The sequence below is a fragment of the Passer domesticus genome, chromosome 7, assembly GCF_036417665.1.
Source record: "Passer domesticus isolate bPasDom1 chromosome 7, bPasDom1.hap1, whole genome shotgun sequence".
NCBI classification, from domain to species: Eukaryota; Metazoa; Chordata; class Aves; order Passeriformes; family Passeridae; genus Passer; species Passer domesticus.
In genome coordinates, this window is record NC_087480.1 from 5,472,761 (window position 1) to 5,487,772 (window position 15,012).

Here is a 15,012-nt window from a genome sequence, read left to right on the forward strand (position 1 = left end):
ATGCCTGGGGTTTTGGGTTTGTGGTGCCCTGGACCTGCTCAGGCCGCCCAGGATATGGATCCCTTCCTTTTCCCACCTGGAGCCCAGATCCCGGTGTCATCGGTGCACATGGGGCAGGGAACCATTTCCCATTTAATTTATTGGGTTTTTTATTCCTGAACCATCCAAGGAATTGCCCTGGTTGGTCACCATGGATTCCTTCCTGTGGCTGGGTGGGAAAACCAGGTGCTGCAGTTCCCTGGGCAGGTGTTTCCTGCTGGGACAACACCAGGAGGGCTGGGCAGGAGCTTTGCCATGCTCCCAGCCCTCCGAGGTGTCCCACTGCCCCGGGTGAGCCCCGCTCCCGTTCCACGGGGCCTCTCCCACCTTGTGAGTGTCTGTGCTGCCACAATCCGGGATTTTCCAGGTGTGGCCGGGCCCTGGAGCTCTCCGTACAGAGGTGACCTTTGGAAGCTCGTGCCTGGCTCTGCTGTGCCTGCCTCACCTGCTCCTTGCCCTCATCCCAAGGATCCGCATCCCCCACGGCACAAAACTGGGGCGATCCCAAAGTGTTCCCAAGGGGATCCTGCAGGATCCTGTGCCCTCCTGGCTGGGGCTGGGGGCGCTGGGCACAGGGGAGCTGTGGGGGCAGCCTCCTCCTCCTCCTTTCCAAAGGATTCCCGGGCTCCCGAGCCCCACCGAGCCGGAGCCGGGAGAGCGGCATCGCCATGGCAACGGGGATGGGGGAGGCGGCGGGGATGGAGGGGCAGGAGAGCGGGAACGGGCACGGAACGGGCAGGGAATGGGCAGGGAACGGGCAGGGAATGGGCAGGGAGAGAGGGAATGGGCAGGGAGAGAGGGAACGGGCAGGGAACGGGCACGGAACGGGCAGGGAATGGGCAGGGAGAGAGGGAATGGGCAGGGAATGGGCATGGAATGGGCAGGGAATGGGAATGGGCAGGGAGAGAGGGAATGGGCAGGGAATGGGCAGGAGAGCGGGAACGGGCACGGAACGGGCACGGAACGGGCAGGGAATGGGCAGGGAATGGGCAGGGAATGGGCAGGGAACGGGAATGGGCAGGGAATGGGCAGGGAATGGGCAGGGAGAGAGGGAATGGGCAGGGAATGGGCAGGGAACGGGCAGGGAACGGGCAGGGAACGGGCAGGGAATGGGCAGGGAGAGAGGGAATGGGCAGGGAATGGGCAGGGAACGGGCAGGGAATGGGCAGGGAACGGGCAGGGAATGGGCAGGGAGAGAGGGAATGGGCAGGGAATGGGCAGGGAACGGGCAGGAGAGCGGGAACGGGCACGGAACGGGCAGGGAATGGGCAGGGAATGGGCAGAGAATGGGAATGGGCAGGGAATGGGCAGGGAATGGGAATGGGCAGGGAGAGAGGGAATGGGCAGGGAACGGGCAGGGAACGGGCAGGGAATGGGCAGAGGGAGAGGGAATGGGCAGGGAATGGGAATGGGCAGGGAACGGGCATGGAATGGGCAGGGAATGGGAATGGGCAGGGAGAGAGGGAATGGGCAGGGAATGGGCAGAGAACAGGCAGGGAAAGAGGGAATAAGCAGGGAGAGAGGGAATGGGGAGGGAACGGGAATGGGCAGGGAATGGGCATGGAATGGGCAGGGAGAGACGGAACGGGCAAGGAATGGGAACGGGCAGGGAACAGGAAGGGAACGGTCAGGGAATGGGCACGGAACGGGCAGAAGAGTGGGAATAGGCAGGGAATGGGCAGGAGAGCGGGAATGGGCAGGGAGAGAATGGACCGGGAATGGGCAGGGAGACCCAGGAGCAGGCAGGGAATGAGCCCAGACTGGGCAGGAACGGGCAGAGCCAGCACAGGAATCCAAGGCCCCTCTCCCAGGACACAACCAGGCTCTCAAATATATAAAAATTCACATTTTTGGATGTTTTCCTCCCTGTGCCTCAGGAGTTTCCCTCTCCTTTGGATCGGGATGGCTCCAAGAGCCCAAATCCTGCTGCTCCCTGTGCCCAGGGAGCCCCACGCCCCACCCCCAAACTGGGGTTTTCATGGAAAATTTGGAAAAATCACACTTAAAACCTCCAATTAGAATAAATTGTATTAATGTGGAGCCAAGCTGACCCTGATTGTATAATTTTTTTATAAATTTCTCAATAGAAACGGAACTGACTCCACCATTTTTTTGAATTTTCGAGCTTTAATTTGAATTATTTTAATAAAAACTGAAGGGGCTCGGGGGGGGTTTGGTTTATTTTTGTACTCCAGAGTGACTTTTTTGTTTGTTTTTCAATTTTCTCAACATAAATGAAAGCGACACCAAAATTTGTTGGTTTATTTTTGTAACAGAAAGGAACTGACTTGAGGGTTTTTATAAAAAATTCCTTAATAAAAAGTGAACAGACTCAGGAGGGGGTTTTATTTTATTTTGTTTTTGTTTTATTAATAGAAATTAAACCAACTCCAAAGGGATTTATTATTGTTGTTGTAATAGAGAGTGAAGTGACTCCAAAGATTTTCTTAATAGGAGGTAAATTAATTCTGGATTTTGGCTCCTCCCTCCTCATGGGCCAAATAAAAAAAAATCAAAAATTACAAAAACTCCAAAAAGTTTAGAACATATTAAAAATTGCAACAGAAATTAAAATAAACACTTTAAATAAAATTGAAAAAAAAAACAAACCTCAAAACCCCTCAAAAATAAAATAAATTTTTTAAAAGTTAAAAAAAATTAAGAAAGAAAAGCTCCAAACAATTCTGAAAATGAAAAACAATTTAAAAAAGCTTAAAAAAAGTTCAGAAGACTTAAAAAATCAAGAAAACTTGGGAAGAAAATGATGATCTAAAAAAACCCCAAAAACCCATCCCAAATCTCCCAAAACTAAAAAAACCCCTAAAGCACCAAAGAAAAAAAAATGAAAAATCAAGAAGGTTTAAGAGATTTTAAAAAATGCAAAAACCTTGGGGAAAAAAACTTTCAAAGAATTAAAAAGAAAATAAAAATGGCAAAAACTTCAAAATACTAAAAAAAAAAAAATCAGAAAACTGAAAAACTGCATAAAAAAAGTTTAAAGTATCAAAAATTGGGGAAAAAATTAAAAGTAAAAAAGCAACCTCCAAATCTTTAAAAAAAACTAGTAAAAAGAAAAATACTTTTAAATGCTCAAAAAAAGTCCAGAAGTATAAAAAAATCTTTAAACGAAGTCAAAAAGTTTAGAAATTACTTTTAAAAACCTCAAAAAAAGTAAAAATAATTGAGAATTTTTTAAAGACCAGAAAAAAAGTTTAAAAAACTGAAAAACCATCAAAAAGTCCCCAAAAAAGTAAATTTTTTAAAAAACCCTCGAAAAAAGCCCTAAAATAGTTAAAGATTTTTGAAAAAAGCCAAAACATTTTTAAATCTTTCAGTGGCCCTCCAAAACATCAAAGAAGTGGAAAATATTCTTTAAAAAATGGGAAAAAATGAACAAAACCTTTGAAAAACGCTGGAAAAAATAAAATAAAATAAATATATAAAAACTTAATTAATTTTTTTTTAAATTAAGGAATTAAATGCCCTCCCATCCTCTGGAAATGAAGGCCCAGCGCGGTCGCTGCCGAGCCCCCAGCCCCGCTAATTCCCAATATTTTTGGGAATATTTCGGTTCGGGCGGCGGCCGCTAGGGGGCGCTATAGGACCGCGGCTGAAGGGAGGGCGAGGCCAAGCGCGGCGCGCGGCGGGGGGGCCGACGGCTCGACGGCGGTGGGGACGGGCCGGTGCTTCGCCCATACCGGCGCTCTGCCAGCTCGTCCCCAACGCTGTCGCCTCTTCGCCCTCCCCTCGGTCACCCGCTGACAACGGCCGGCAAGTTGGGGGGGGCATTAAAAAAGCAAAAATCCACCGCGCTCCCCTTAAGAACCCACAATGGGCGTGCCCTCCCGCAAGGCCCCCCCCGCTCCGCTCAGCCATTGGCCGCTCGTCCGGGCTGCCCGCGCCGCTGCCTGCGCGGAGGGGTAGAGCGGCTGCCGCGGCGGGCGGCGCCTCAGTCGGTGCGGGGCGGGCGGAGGCGGCGGGTGGGGAGCGGAGCGGGAGGAGGCGGCGGCGGAGCGTGATGGGCGCCTGACGCCCGGCCCGTCCCGCCGCCGAGGGACGATGGCGCGGCCCCGCGGCGGGCGGTGGCTGCTGGGTGTCCTGCTGGCCCTGTGCCGCCTCGCCGCGCCGCTCGCCAAGAGCCTGGAGCCGGTGTCGTGGAGCTCCGCGAACCCCAAGTACGTGCGGCGAGAGAAGGGGGGGGGGTCGGGAGGGACGCGCCTCGCACCCCCCGCGGGGAAAAAGGCACCGAAACCGCGGTCTGAATGCGGGTTTGATGGAAACAGCGAGGTTTTTAAGGTAAAATCGCGCCTGGAGGCTGCGGGCGGCGGACGGAGCGACCCCCGGCTGATGGACGGACCCGCGGCGCCGCGCTGCTTTTCGTACCAAAAAAACCCAAAAAACCTTCTTCCCTTTTTTCCCCCCCGATTTTAACTATGCTTTCACTTCTCGCAGCTTTTCTTCTCTTGGAATCCGTTTTTATTTTTGAAAACCACGTTTTGTTTCTTGATTTTTAATTTTTTTTTTCACGCCTCTTTTTTTTTTTTTTTTTCTCCCCCGGATCGCTGCTCGCCTCCAGCGCTTGGATTTATTACCTTATTTTTATTTTTATTTTTTTCCCTGGGTTTTGCCATCCGAAATCAGCCGCGGAGGAAGGCGAGGGGATTCGTTCCGCCCCCACCTCGGGCTGGGTCCGAACAAAGCGGGCGGTGGGGCTGCTCCGCCTGTAGAGCCACCTAAATTCTATAAATTTATACATTTTTGTCTAAATCCGTGGATGTGGACGCGGCTGCCGTGCAGGAACAGTGTGAAGGGCGAGGAGGAGGAGGAGTGGGGGGTGTTTGGTCGCCCCTACGCCGGGGCTGGTGGTCAGGATGGGTCGGCGGCCCTTGCTCAGCTTTATCTTGTAGATCATAGAATGTTTATTTATCTTACTCCTTTCTCCCTTCGAAAAATTCCTGCTTTTAGCCTGCTGCCTTTTTTTTTTTCCTCCCCGCCACACTTCTCAAGGTAAAAAATAACCCAAAAATAATCCAAAGAGTTTTTGAGGGTTGGAAAGAATCGAAGCAATTTGGACAACATTCCTGCCTGGACATGTATTCCAACCAAATGTTTATTTCCTTGGTTTCTTGGTGGGGAAAAAGGAACTTTGCAGGCACACTTTGCGTGTCCCCAGCTCTGGAAGCGCCGGGACGGCGGCTCCGTCACTTCGTTCTTCCTTTCCTTTCTTTGGGAGTTGTGGCTGGGAGCAGAGAGAGCCTTTTCCCTCAGGAATTGCCCCGCTGGATTCGTGAGCTTGGTGAGGGGCAGGCAAATTGTTTCCAGAAAATAGAGATTTCATTTGGGAAAAGGCGGCTGGAGGTGGAGGCGGCTCCGGCTCGGTGGTGGAGGATGCCATGTCACCCTTCTTGCCTTCCTTTTCTTGGGTTTTCCTGAGGACTGGGAGGAGGCCGTGGCCACTGGCTGGCACAGGGGTGACACTCCAGGACTTCCCTCTGAACCCTGGCGTGGTGGCCTTGGAGATGTCCCTCCCTGGTGAGGTGCCCACGGAGAGCTTGAGGGGTTCTTTGGTTTTCCCGAACTGGGAGCTTGGTGGTTTTCTGCTCCCAGTTTTTGGGGCTCAGCAGTTTCTGCCTTTGGTTCAGAGCTCAGAGGTTGTCTGGATTTGATTTTCCACCAGTTTGGATCTTGGTGTTTGCCCACTCTCCGTTCCCCCTGAATTCGGGGATTGAGGTTGTCCACCTTTGGTTTCCCCCGGATCAGAGATCCGAGTTTGTCTGCTTCCAGTTCTCTCCCAGTTTGGAGCTCATTGGTTGCCCACTCTCTGTTCTCCCCAAATTCAGATCTTAGTGTTTGTCTGCCCTCGGTTCTCCCCCGGTTTGGAGCTCGGTGCTTTGCCACCCTCAGTTCTACCCCGCTTTGGAGCTCGGTGCTTGCCCACTCTCCAGGAATTTGGAGTTCGGGGCTTGTCTGCTCTCGGATATCCGCAGATTTGGAGCTCAGAGGTTGTGTGCCCTGACCCAGCTTTCTGGGAATGTGCCATCCCATGTGGGGCTGCTCCTGTGGCTGCTTCCCCATCCCTGTATCCCCACAGGGACAGGAGAGAGCGAGAAGCGCCCCAAACGTTGGCGTTTCCACCCAGAAATGGCTCTGCTGGGACATGCACGGGCAAAACCCATGGAAGTGTTCTGCCTCAGTGGGGACTTTCAGGGCTGGGCTGTGATCCCACTCAGATCCTTCCAGTCCGTGCCCCAGCAGAGCAACCCCGGCTCCTCGTGTCCGGGATCCGTCTTTGGGATCCGTCGCTTTCTTTCCCAGCTCCGAGCTCTGCTGGCTGCGTGGCATCGGGCAGAGCCTCCCCATGGCTGCTCCCAGCAAACCCAGTTGAGGAAACCAGTCAGGGGATTGGTGTGCTGGGCAAAGTCCAGCTCCAGCTGGAGGAAAAAGGAAAACTCATGCTCTTGGTTGGATTTGGGTTATCTTCCAGATAGATCCATAAAAACTCCTTGCCACTGTACTTGGGCTTCCAAGCTCCTTCCTGGGGCAATGCCGGGGCTGTGCCAGCCCCCATCCCATTCTGCTGAGCTTTAACTCTTGTTTTTAGAGTAAAGAGAGCTAAAGCCTTTAAAAATAACACAGCTAAGTGGAATTTTCCAACGAATCCGAGGAGCAAGCGTGGCGCTCCGGGCCCGGCCAGCCTCAGCGCGATTGCTGTAAATAAGGAAAATATTTTCCTGCCCTTTCTGGGCAGCTGGGAGCTGTGGTCTCCAGCTCCACAAGCAAGTCTGGGGCTCCTGGTGTTATCAGAGGGATGCTGATAACACATCCGATAGATGGAACGATTTCCTAATCGAGTTAAGTAAGGCTTAAGCTGTGAGCTGGGTTGGGAAGCCCAGGTCGGCTCCTGGGTGTGTGTCCCAAAGCCAGCGGTGAAATCATCACCCACTTCCCACTGTGAGGATGCTGGGTCTTGAAAGGGAAAAAAAATAGGCCTAGGAACAGCTTTGTTGGAAAAAGTGATAATTGTCTCAAACCTGTGCTTGGGATGAGCTCACCCTCTGAGTGAGCTTTCCTTGGGATGCCTGCAGAGCCCTTTGGAAGGGGGCTTGGAGAGGCAATGTGGCTTTAATTTATTCCATCGTGTCCAAGGGGGGCTTTGGGGAAAGTGCTTCTGGGATTTACTCGTCCCCTTTGCTGCGCAGCCGGGGGGCAGCGGGAGCGTGCTCTCCTTGGGCAGCCGGGAATTGCCAGAGGAATTCTGGCTAAATCCTTTCTCAACTCCCTCGGCTGTAATTTGGGAGAAATATTGACCCTGGTGGGCTCCTGTACCGACCGTTAAAGGGAAACATTCCTAATAAAATATGGTTTGGAAAATTCATTTCAGGCTGGAATTCGCCTCCCCAGAAAGTATTTTAATAAGGAGGTGGGGGAAATGGGACACATCATCCACGCGGCTCCGGAGAACGCCTCCTTTCGCCTCTGCTTTCCCTCTTCCCCTTCCAGAAAGTTTTGCTCAGCTCCAAACTTGTTAAAAACCAAATAAATGCATTTATTTAAGAAAAAAAAAAAAAGGTGAGGGAAAAAGGAAAAAAAAAACCCAGACAAAAGTCTAATCCTTTGTGGTATTTTTATTCTGCCTTTAATGACATGATGGTGTCCCATGGAATTCTGTCAGCGCTGGGGTTGAAGCCTGGCAGATCTTTGCCTCTTTTAATGCCGTTTTACGAGGGACAAAGTGCTTGCGGGAAGGCTGTTTCCGAGGGGAAGGGCTGGCCTGGAGCTCTGGAGCAGGGGGCTCGCACTTGTCGGAGCAGATGGAATGGAATTACGGGAGCCGTGGGCGCGGGAGGCGCTTCGCGATGTCAGGATTTAGGCAATAGGGAAAACTCGCTGCTTATTTTTAATTAAAAGTCATTTCTGACTTGTGGACACTCCCCCTTCCTGAGGCTGAGAGGTGGAGAATGGGCTTAAATTAAAAAGATGGGAAGTTTAGGTTCGATATTGGGAAGAAATTCTTGGCTGGGAGGGTGGGGAGGCCCCGGCACAGGTTGCCCAGAGCAGCTGTGGCTGCCCCATCCCTGAATGTGTCCGAGGCCAGCTTGGACAGGGCTTGGAGCAACCTGGGCTGGTGGAAGGTGTCCCTGCCCATGGCAGGGCGTGGGGCTGGATGGGCTTTAAGGTCCCCTCCCAGCCCAAACCATTCCAGGATTTATGATTCTGTGCTCCCATCAAGAACCCCATGGCCCCCCCATGTGCACCTTGGCCTTTCCATCCCACATTTCACCCGAGGTGTTCTCCCTCTGCCTGTGCCAGGGGGAAAGGAGCACCCAGGGCTCCTTGTGGGTCGTTTGGGAATGACTTCATTAACTTAAATTAAAAAAAAAGGGAAGGCAGGGCTGCGGCTCTTGCAGTAGCAGGGTAAATACCGCTGGATTCCATAAAATGGATTTAACTGCTTCCTTTAAAAGAAAAAAAGAGCCGTGATGGGGTGGCTGATTGATTGTAAAAGGAGCCGGCGCTTTCTCCGGAGCAAAACAGCTGCTGCAGCTCCTTGGATCCGCCTGGCAGTGGGGCTGGACGGGGCTTCCATGCCAGTTCTGACCGGGAAGGGCTGGCAGGAGGCTGGCAGGGGCTGCTTTCCTCCACTGCACCTGAGCTCCTCTGTCGCTTTGGGGTCTGAGGTGTCCCTTGAATCCTTATCCCAAAGAGGCTGGATGTGCCAGGGCAGGACGTGCCTGTGCCCTTAGTGGTGTGGCCAGGTGGGCTGGGGGTCCCTCTGAGCATCTTCACGAGGTATTTAGGGGTTCCCCCAAACAGCTTCACTGGGGGCTCAGGGGTCCCCCCAAGCCCTGTCCATGTTTTTAGGGATCATGGGTGTCGCAAACAGCCGGAACGCACGAGTAGTCCCTTGCATGACGTCCTTCAGGGGCTTTTTGGATTGTCCCCTATAAAGCAGAGGCTTAGCAGTGAGGATGATCCCTTGTTTCCCTGTAGGATTTGTATGTCCCAGCTTCCCCCCAGCTTTCCCATGGCTTTGTGCTCGCTGCCCCTGTGGCAAGGCACCCTGTCCTTGGCACAGCAGTGGCCGTGCTGCTGAAGCCTGTCTGCCCAAGGAGCGCTGGACTCCAGTGGGAAAACATCTTGGAGCGATCAGTAGCACATGCTACTTGGAGTCTGGCAGCTGGAATAGGGTGGGGAGAAACAAAGCTGATTCCGTTCTGTCTCTAATTAATGATTGCTGGATCAGGGAGCAGGAGCAGGACTCACTCGGTGCTATCGCGGCGTCACATCTGGGCAGGAATGCGCGGCCGGGCTGTGGGGCTTTTGTTGTGCAGGGCTGACAGAGAGCCCAGCTCCATGCTGCTGTTTCCCAATGCTTTTCCCCTTCCCATCCCTTACTCTGGGTCGGGTGGTGTGGCAGAGAATCCTGCTCTGGAGAGCAGGAGGGATGGTGGTGCTGGTCCTGCTTGTGGAGAGGGTTGGTGCAGTCCCGGCATCCTTCGGGAGGGGTTTTCTTGCCCCTTGTGGGTTGGATCACCAGCTCGTGGCTGTGCCAGAGCTTTGGGGTCCCATCTGTGGTTGAACCCTGCTGGTCTGCTCAGGGCTGTGCTGGATCCTCTGGATTGCATCTGCAGTTGGAGCATCAGATCATGGCTGTGCTGGAGCCTTGGGATCCTGTCTGTGGTTGGAGCAGTGGTGCTGGGCTCATGGAGTCTCAGGATCCCATCCCTGCTTGGAGCCCCAATGCTCTGCTCACAGCTGAACTTTGGAGTCCTGGCACTCCTGGCTCCCCCAGCCTGTCCAGGCTTGGTCCCAGAGGAGTTGGACAAGCCAGGGCTAAACGTTCTGCTCGGTGAGGCTGGATTTGTGTACAGTGGGGTTTTCCTGGCCCCTGCCCTTCCGCGGAGCAGGTTCTGCTGGAGCTGGAGTGGGGCTGCGGGCGGTACCTGGAGCGCGGCTCGGGGGCCTCCAGTCCCTCCTCGCTGGGGGATGAGGGGACAGGTTTGGGGGGTTCCTCGTGGTGTTACAGTGAGCAGTGGCTTCTCTGTGAGCTCTCCCTGCCGGAGCCCCCGGGCGGGATCCGAGCCGGCTCAGGTGCCGGCGTGGCAGTGCTGCCCCGGCCGAGCTGAGCTGAGCCGAGCAGCTGCACTTCAAAAATGCCAGCTATTTATAACCCTGCTCGCCTGCTCGGGAATAACCTTTTCCTACCCGCAGCCGGCCCTTCCCAGGTGGGCTGCTTGCCCTTTCTGAGGCCACGGGACAGGGCTTTTCTAGGGGGGCTTTGTGAGGGCAGAGCCAGGGGTTTGGTTGGTGTCCAGCCGTGGGCTCCCCGTGCTGTTTTTCAAAGGCTCTGTCCCTCTGTGGTGCTGTGCCTGCACAGAGATCCACGTGTGTCATGTCTGCTGGGGCTGGGCTGTGGTGAGAAGCCTGGAGTCACCTGGTTTAACATGGATTGGCCCTTGCTGGTGCCAGGGTGGGATACTTGGGAGACACTGCACAAGCTGTCCCAGCTCCTTCTGTCCCAGCACCTTCAGGCTGGAGTTTGGGAAGTTCAAAGCCCTGGAGTGGGTGCCCTCCCTAGTTGGGGGTCCTGGCTGGTTTTGATGGCACCCAGGGTTGCGTCACTGCTGGTGATGGGACAGGGACATCCCGCTTCCCAGCAATCCCTTTGCTTGCCCCTGGCATCCTACCAGGATGAGCCCAGCCCTGTGTACCAGCTGCCCTGCCTGGCTTTTGCCATCCCACCTCTTCCAAGTAGACACTTTGAGAAAAGCAAAGTGCCTTTTCATGGCTGATGAGCTATAAACCCCCCGACAGCATTCCCATTGATCCCAGACTGTGTCCGTGTTTTCCTTCTCATTAGGCTGGGCAGCGTCTGCGGTTGCTCGCGCAGGGCTGAGGCTCGGCGCCGTCTCCTCTTTGCCACCGATTTTTCCCTTTTAATGGATTTCTGAAACGTGGGAGCACGGCCTGGTGTGCGGGTTGGCAGGCAGGGCTGGCAGCCTCGGGATGTGGAGGGATGCAGGGATGTGCTGGTGCTGGGCTCCGCGCTCTTTGTCTGGGCTTGCTGTAGTATCGCAGCCAAACGCGAGAGGGAGGGACGCAGCCCCCTACTCCCGCTGGCATTTCGGGGGGCAGATCCTCGGTGGGGATTGGAAGGGAATGGGCACAAAGGCACCCCCGGGAAGGCAGGGTGGCCGGGGTTCCTGTGCGGGGGGTCGGGCGGCAGAGCTGCCGTGTGCCCTGCCTGCGGCCGGCCGGGAGCATATGGAAAGGATCTGGGTGTAATATCCCGGGCTGCTCCGCGGCTTTGCTGAAGAGGCCACTTCAGCAGGGGACGCGGCGTGGTTAGTCCTCCCAGCTGACACATCCCAGGCCTTCCTCCGACTTGAAAGAGCTTGAGTTCGCCTTTGAATCTGAGGATTTATAGCCCTTTTAGGCCTCTCCAATAAAAGCACTGCTCCCTCCTCAGACAGAGCCCACCGTCTCCCTCCTCCGGGCTCATTATCCCGGGGATTTGTGTTGCTTGCTCTCGCTCTGTTGTTCGCTGCTGCCGCTTTCTTCAGATGTGTGGCCGAGAACTTCAGAGCAGAAAAGCCGAGCTGGAGTGGCCGCGGGGCCCGGCCTCGCTCCAGGTTGGAGCAAGTATGGATCCACATCCAGTGGTGTTCCCAGAGAGAACCCTTATCTGCTGATGATGCCCTGCAGTTGGGGAGCAGCAGTTCCTCTTTGTTCCATGTGTTCTTCAAGGATTGTGAGCAAACCACATGAGCTCCCATTTCATGGAGAGCTTCAAGCGAGTGTCTGTTCCATGTGTCCATCCCATTTTCCTCATCCCGGCACATGTAGATATTGGAGCACCCTCAGCCCCACAGATTTCTGCTTTCTAGAGGCCCCTCAAGCCTCAAACTGTTTAAAGGGAGGCTTAGGAAAGAGGCCAGAGAAACGACATAATAATTATTGTATTACAAATTGTTTCCTTTAATGGGCCCTGTCGGATCGCTCAGTCTGCTAAACACATTGTGCCCTCCCCCAGCCCCTTCTCACTGCTCCAGCCTCCCCTCGAAACCCTGGCCTGCCAGAAAATTCCTCCTGGTGAGGAGCTGGGATGGTGGGATGAGGGATGGGGCTGATGCTTCCACCTGCTCCCTTGGTTCTCCACTTGTGAGGGGAGATGGGGTGGCTCCCCTTCTGGGTGGGGATCCCCTCCCTGCAGGTCCCCATGCTCTGCAGTTTTGTACTGCCCTCATTGTTGCATATTCCAAGGGCTTTTGTCTGGTGGCACCCTCAGCTGGCTCTCAGGGCTCGTGGACCTTGACTCAAAAACCTCTTGCTGTGCAAGGGCTCCCTCCCTCCTGTTCTTTCCTGGCGTTCCGGTGCGTGCTGGCGGAGGCTCCCAGGCAGCTTTTTGGCAGCTCCCAGCCCCGAGGGCTGTGGGGTGTAAGCAGAGGAGCCACCAGCGGCTCCGTGAATTTTTTCGTTGCCCCCCAAAGAATGAACGTGTTGGAATTGGGCAGCAGGTTACGTTTCTTCAAGGCCAGGCAGCAAATATGTTTTAAATTTGGCAGCAGACAGCGGGGAACGGGTGGGAGAAATTTTCCAGGTATTGCATTACACTTTCCCCTGAAAGGGCTCTGCTTTGGGGCTGGGGATTAAAGGGAGGAGAGGAGGGGGACCCCCTCCCTTTCACGTACTCACAGCCCCGCTCTGAGGGTGCTGGGGCTGGGATGCCCTCCCTGGGTGCTGCCTGTCCTGGGTGATGCCCGCCCCGGGTGATGCCCATCCCGGCTGAGTCAGGCCCTGCTCAGGGCAGAGCTGTGCTGCGGGGGATGATCAGGATTAATTTTTGGGCTTCCTCCCTCTGGGTGCGATGGGAAATTTCCAGCGTGCTCTGGGCACCGCCCCGGCCTGCTGGGCTCTGCCTGGCCCCCCTCCTCTCCCCTCCTCTCCTCTCCTCTCCTGTCCTCCTGTGATGTCTTTAATAAACGCTTTATGCAAGAGCAGACCTGGGATCCACTCCCAGCACGGACCTGGGGCTCGGCCAATTAGTCAATTATTTCAAAAGAAGAAATTAAAAAAAAAAAAAAAAAAGATGAAATGTTATTTTTGTAAGGGAAAGTCTGGCCCATGGCTCAGCCAGCAGCCCCTCTCCTGTGGGAAGAGCTGGGCTGGGGGAAGATGGGGAAGCTCTGCACAGCCCCTCCCTCAGTGACCACAGCCTGCAGTTGCTGAATTCCCTGTGTCCCTCTCGTGGTCCCCCCATGTCACCAGGACAGGGAGCTGCCCCTCACACCAAGCAAGGGAGGGGGTCTTGGCAGCTGCCTGTGCCCGCTGCTCCAGGCTGTCCCTCCCAGGCTGTCCCTTGTCCATGGGCAGTCGGGTGGGTGGTCCATGAGTGTCCATCCCTGCTGGAGCTGGCACTGGTGCATCCCATTGTTCCCAGCTTCCTTCGCAGCATGTGAGGAGGAGGAAGAGGAGGAGATGCTTCCCCAGGAGGGGGGAAAGGCTGTCCCAGTGCCATTGGGGATGCACAGCCCCCTTCCCTCTCACTGGGCCAAGGAGGCCTGGCTGGATTGGGGTTTCAGGAAGGCGCTTGGAGGTGTGAAGGGATGGAGGCAGCTGGAATTTCCCCTTCAGCTGTGTTTGGGTTTAAGATTTGTATTATTCTTCTTTCATGGAAATTTTGTGAGGCCGAGATCTGGCTGTGCATCCCAGGCAGTTTGTGCCCCCTTTTTCCTGCAACACCCTTTCCCTGTGCCCCCCTTCCCCTGCCCCCCCATTAGTTGTGCCTAGGCTCAACTAATTGCTGAAATAATTGAGGCAGCAACATCCTGGCAAAGCAGTGGAAGGAGGGGAGAGGGGAGAGGAAAGTCCCTTGTGCTTCCTGGAATCCCAGCCTTCTCCCACTGCTCTGTCTTTTGGAGCTTCATGCCTGCTGCTCGTTTAATGGCAGTAAAGAGCTTTTACCTATTTTCCTTCTTTTTATTTCACTTCCCTGAGCTACAGGAAGACTTGCTGGGAGTAGGGGATGGAGGAAAGCCTGCTTGTATTGCCTTGGCTTGGCATTCCCTACCTGCAGTGAGTGGTTGTGAGATGCAGGGATTGGTGGGGGGTGTCCTACAGGAGTCCATTCCCAGGAGCAGCTCCTGATCCTGGTGAGGTTTAATGCTCAATTCTGCTTTTGATCTCTGCTCTGACTTGGTGAGTGCTGGGTGCTGTTCCCTAATTACCCCCTTCATGTGGGGCTGTGCTGGGTGTTTGTGCTCACCCAGTCTCTCCAGAAGAAAAACCCACCCTGCGAGGGTGTGTGCGGGGCGGGGGAGCCACGTGCTTTCCCAGACCACGGAGGAATCCTCTGGGCTCTCCATATAGCCCTGGGTGCTCCCACCCACGGCAGGCAGTTTCATGCTCCCTGCCTGCTTTCATAACATCCAAGAGAGGCATGAAAGTCTTCGTGAGCCACCTCCCTCTGCTGCGTGTGGAGTTTGTGGGCTCGGGGAGGTGGGTGGGGGTACCCCTGTTTGAGCTGCTGGGGATTTTCTGGATGTGCCAGCCAGCTGAAAAAGTCCCGGTGCCCATCGGCCAGCCTTTCTTGTCTGGGTTTTTCTTTTGGGATGCAAGCTACGTGTTGTCCCTGAGCATGGTGTGGGATGAGGACAATGCCAGGGAGAATGCAGGGACTACCTAGCCTGGGGAGGAGGGGGTGTTCAGGGTGGTGGAAAAGGGTTGTGGGATTCTCCTGGCTCCTACTCTCCTAGGCAAGGCCTGTTCCTCCTTGTTTTTCCTCTTTGAGGATGGAGGCATGTGGGTTGAGGATGGAAACACATGGTTTGAGGCTGGAGGCGTGTTCGCTTAGGATGGAGCACATGGTTTGAGGATGGAATTGCACGGGGTGCGTTGGAGGCATGGGGACCATCCCACAGAGCTCCCAGAAGATCATCCATGCCTGTAAAACAGTTGGAGGTTTTTGGGGCG

General features: G+C 54.5%; 1 protein-coding gene across 1 annotated transcript in view; it reads left to right on the forward strand.

Annotated features, from left to right (window-relative positions):
* Positions 1–3,989: 3,989 nt before the first annotated feature.
* Positions 3,990–15,012, forward strand: part of EFNB1 (ephrin B1) — a 48,308-nt gene continuing 37,285 nt past the window's right edge. The window contains exon 1 of the mRNA XM_064426573.1: positions 3,990–4,214. Coding sequence (XP_064282643.1) covers positions 4,099–4,214 — 116 coding nt within the window. The 5' untranslated portion in view covers positions 3,990–4,098. The remainder of the gene's footprint in view (positions 4,215–15,012) is intronic.